General features: G+C 38.7%; 1 protein-coding gene across 1 annotated transcript; it reads right to left on the bottom strand.

The window, feature by feature from the left end:
- Positions 1 to 412: 412 nt before the first annotated feature.
- Positions 413 to 1,345, bottom strand: LOC123949343 (olfactory receptor 8D2). The gene has a single exon (XM_046016755.1). It carries the CDS (start codon positions 1,337 to 1,339, stop codon positions 413 to 415), a length of 927 nt encoding a protein of 308 aa, XP_045872711.1. The 5' UTR covers positions 1,340 to 1,345.
- Positions 1,346 to 1,590: the final 245 nt, after the last annotated feature.

Below are 1,590 nucleotides of genomic sequence, written 5' to 3'. Positions count from 1 at the left end.
ATCCTCAGATATTCTCTTTATGTTGATTGGTTCTCCCTCTTCTGCCAACATTTGTTCCTCTAATAAACATAAGATTTCTCTAGTTATTAAGCACTTTCAAAATTGATATTTAACTTAATATTAATAATTAATATCCTCAGATATTCTCTTTATGTTGATTGGTTCTCCCTCTTCTGCCAACATTTGTTCCTCTAATAAACATAAAATTTCCAAAGACTGACTATCAGAAAATTCTATTGTTTGGTAATCTCTAAAAATGTCTCAATCATTCTCAAATATAGAATGCATGTTTTATAAATAATGGTGAATTTTATCTCTGGAAGAGAGAAAAAAATTACATGGAGCCTATGACAACATTTCATCTGGTTCATTTTTCTCTTGCTCCCTCTGAGAATGCCCTTTGTCAGCATGACTACCTTCCCTCCACCAACTTTCTCAGTGCATTCTTCACATCCTTGTTCCTCAGGCTGTAGATCATGGGATTCAGCATGGGGATCACTGTGGTGTAGAACACTGAGGACACCTTCTCCTGTTCCATAGTATTGCTAGAAGGGGGTTTGAAATACATGAATGTGATAGACCCAAAAAAGATACCCACAGCTATGAGATGGGAGCTACAAGTACCAAAGGCTTTGGACTGTCCCTCAGCAGAGCGAATATGGAGAATACTCAAAAGAATGAAAGCATAAGAGATGAGTATAGCCAGTGTAGGCGCTAAGGTATTAACCCCTCCAATAATAAACAACAGTATCTCATTGATGTGGGTGCTGGAGCAAGAGAGAGTCAACAAGGGGAGAATATCACAAAAATAATGACTGACTACATGAGACCCACAGAAGGACAACACTAACATGCGGGTAGTATGGACTGTAGCCCCGAACAACCCCAGTGAATATACCACAGCCATCATTATAGAGCAGATCTTATGGGACATGATAATATTGTAAAGCAGTGGGCTACAGATGGCTACATAACGGTCATATGCCATGGCAGTCAGAAGGTAGCCTTCTGCAATTGCAAAAATAAGGAAGAAATAAAGCTGAGTCATGCATGCCACAAAGGAGATAATATTCTTCTCTGATACAAAGTTCACCAGCATTTTTGGGGTAATGACAGAGGAGTAGCAGAGATCAATGAATGACAAATGACTGAGAAAATAATACATTGGAGAATGAAGTTGAGAACTGATAGCAATTAAGAAAATCATGCTCAGGTTCCCCACCACTGTGACCACATACACTCCAAGGAACAGTAGGAATAGAGGTAATTGAAGCTCTGGGCGTTTTGTTAACCCTTCAAGGATAAACTCAGTCATGGAAGAATGATTGGAAGTATCCATACAAGATATAATCTGTAAAAAGAAATAAGAGAAAATAGGTGTATTAGTTTTTTTTCTGATTCCCAAATCAGAATGACATGCTATGTTTTGATATCATTCCTCACGAGTCTCATGACTTGATCCTTTGCAGGGATTTAAAAGGTTGAGGACAAAGACCACAAGTGTAACCCAGAGCCTTGTTTCCACCTAACACTCTCAAATGCTCCTCTCTAAGTCAGAAGCCTTTCATTTTGCTCCTAGGCTTAAGCCCC

Source organism: Meles meles, chromosome 8 (assembly GCF_922984935.1).
Source record: "Meles meles chromosome 8, mMelMel3.1 paternal haplotype, whole genome shotgun sequence".
NCBI classification, from domain to species: domain Eukaryota; kingdom Metazoa; phylum Chordata; class Mammalia; order Carnivora; family Mustelidae; genus Meles; species Meles meles.
Note: the sequence above shows the minus strand (reverse complement) of the source record. Positions and strands in the feature narration are given on the sequence as shown.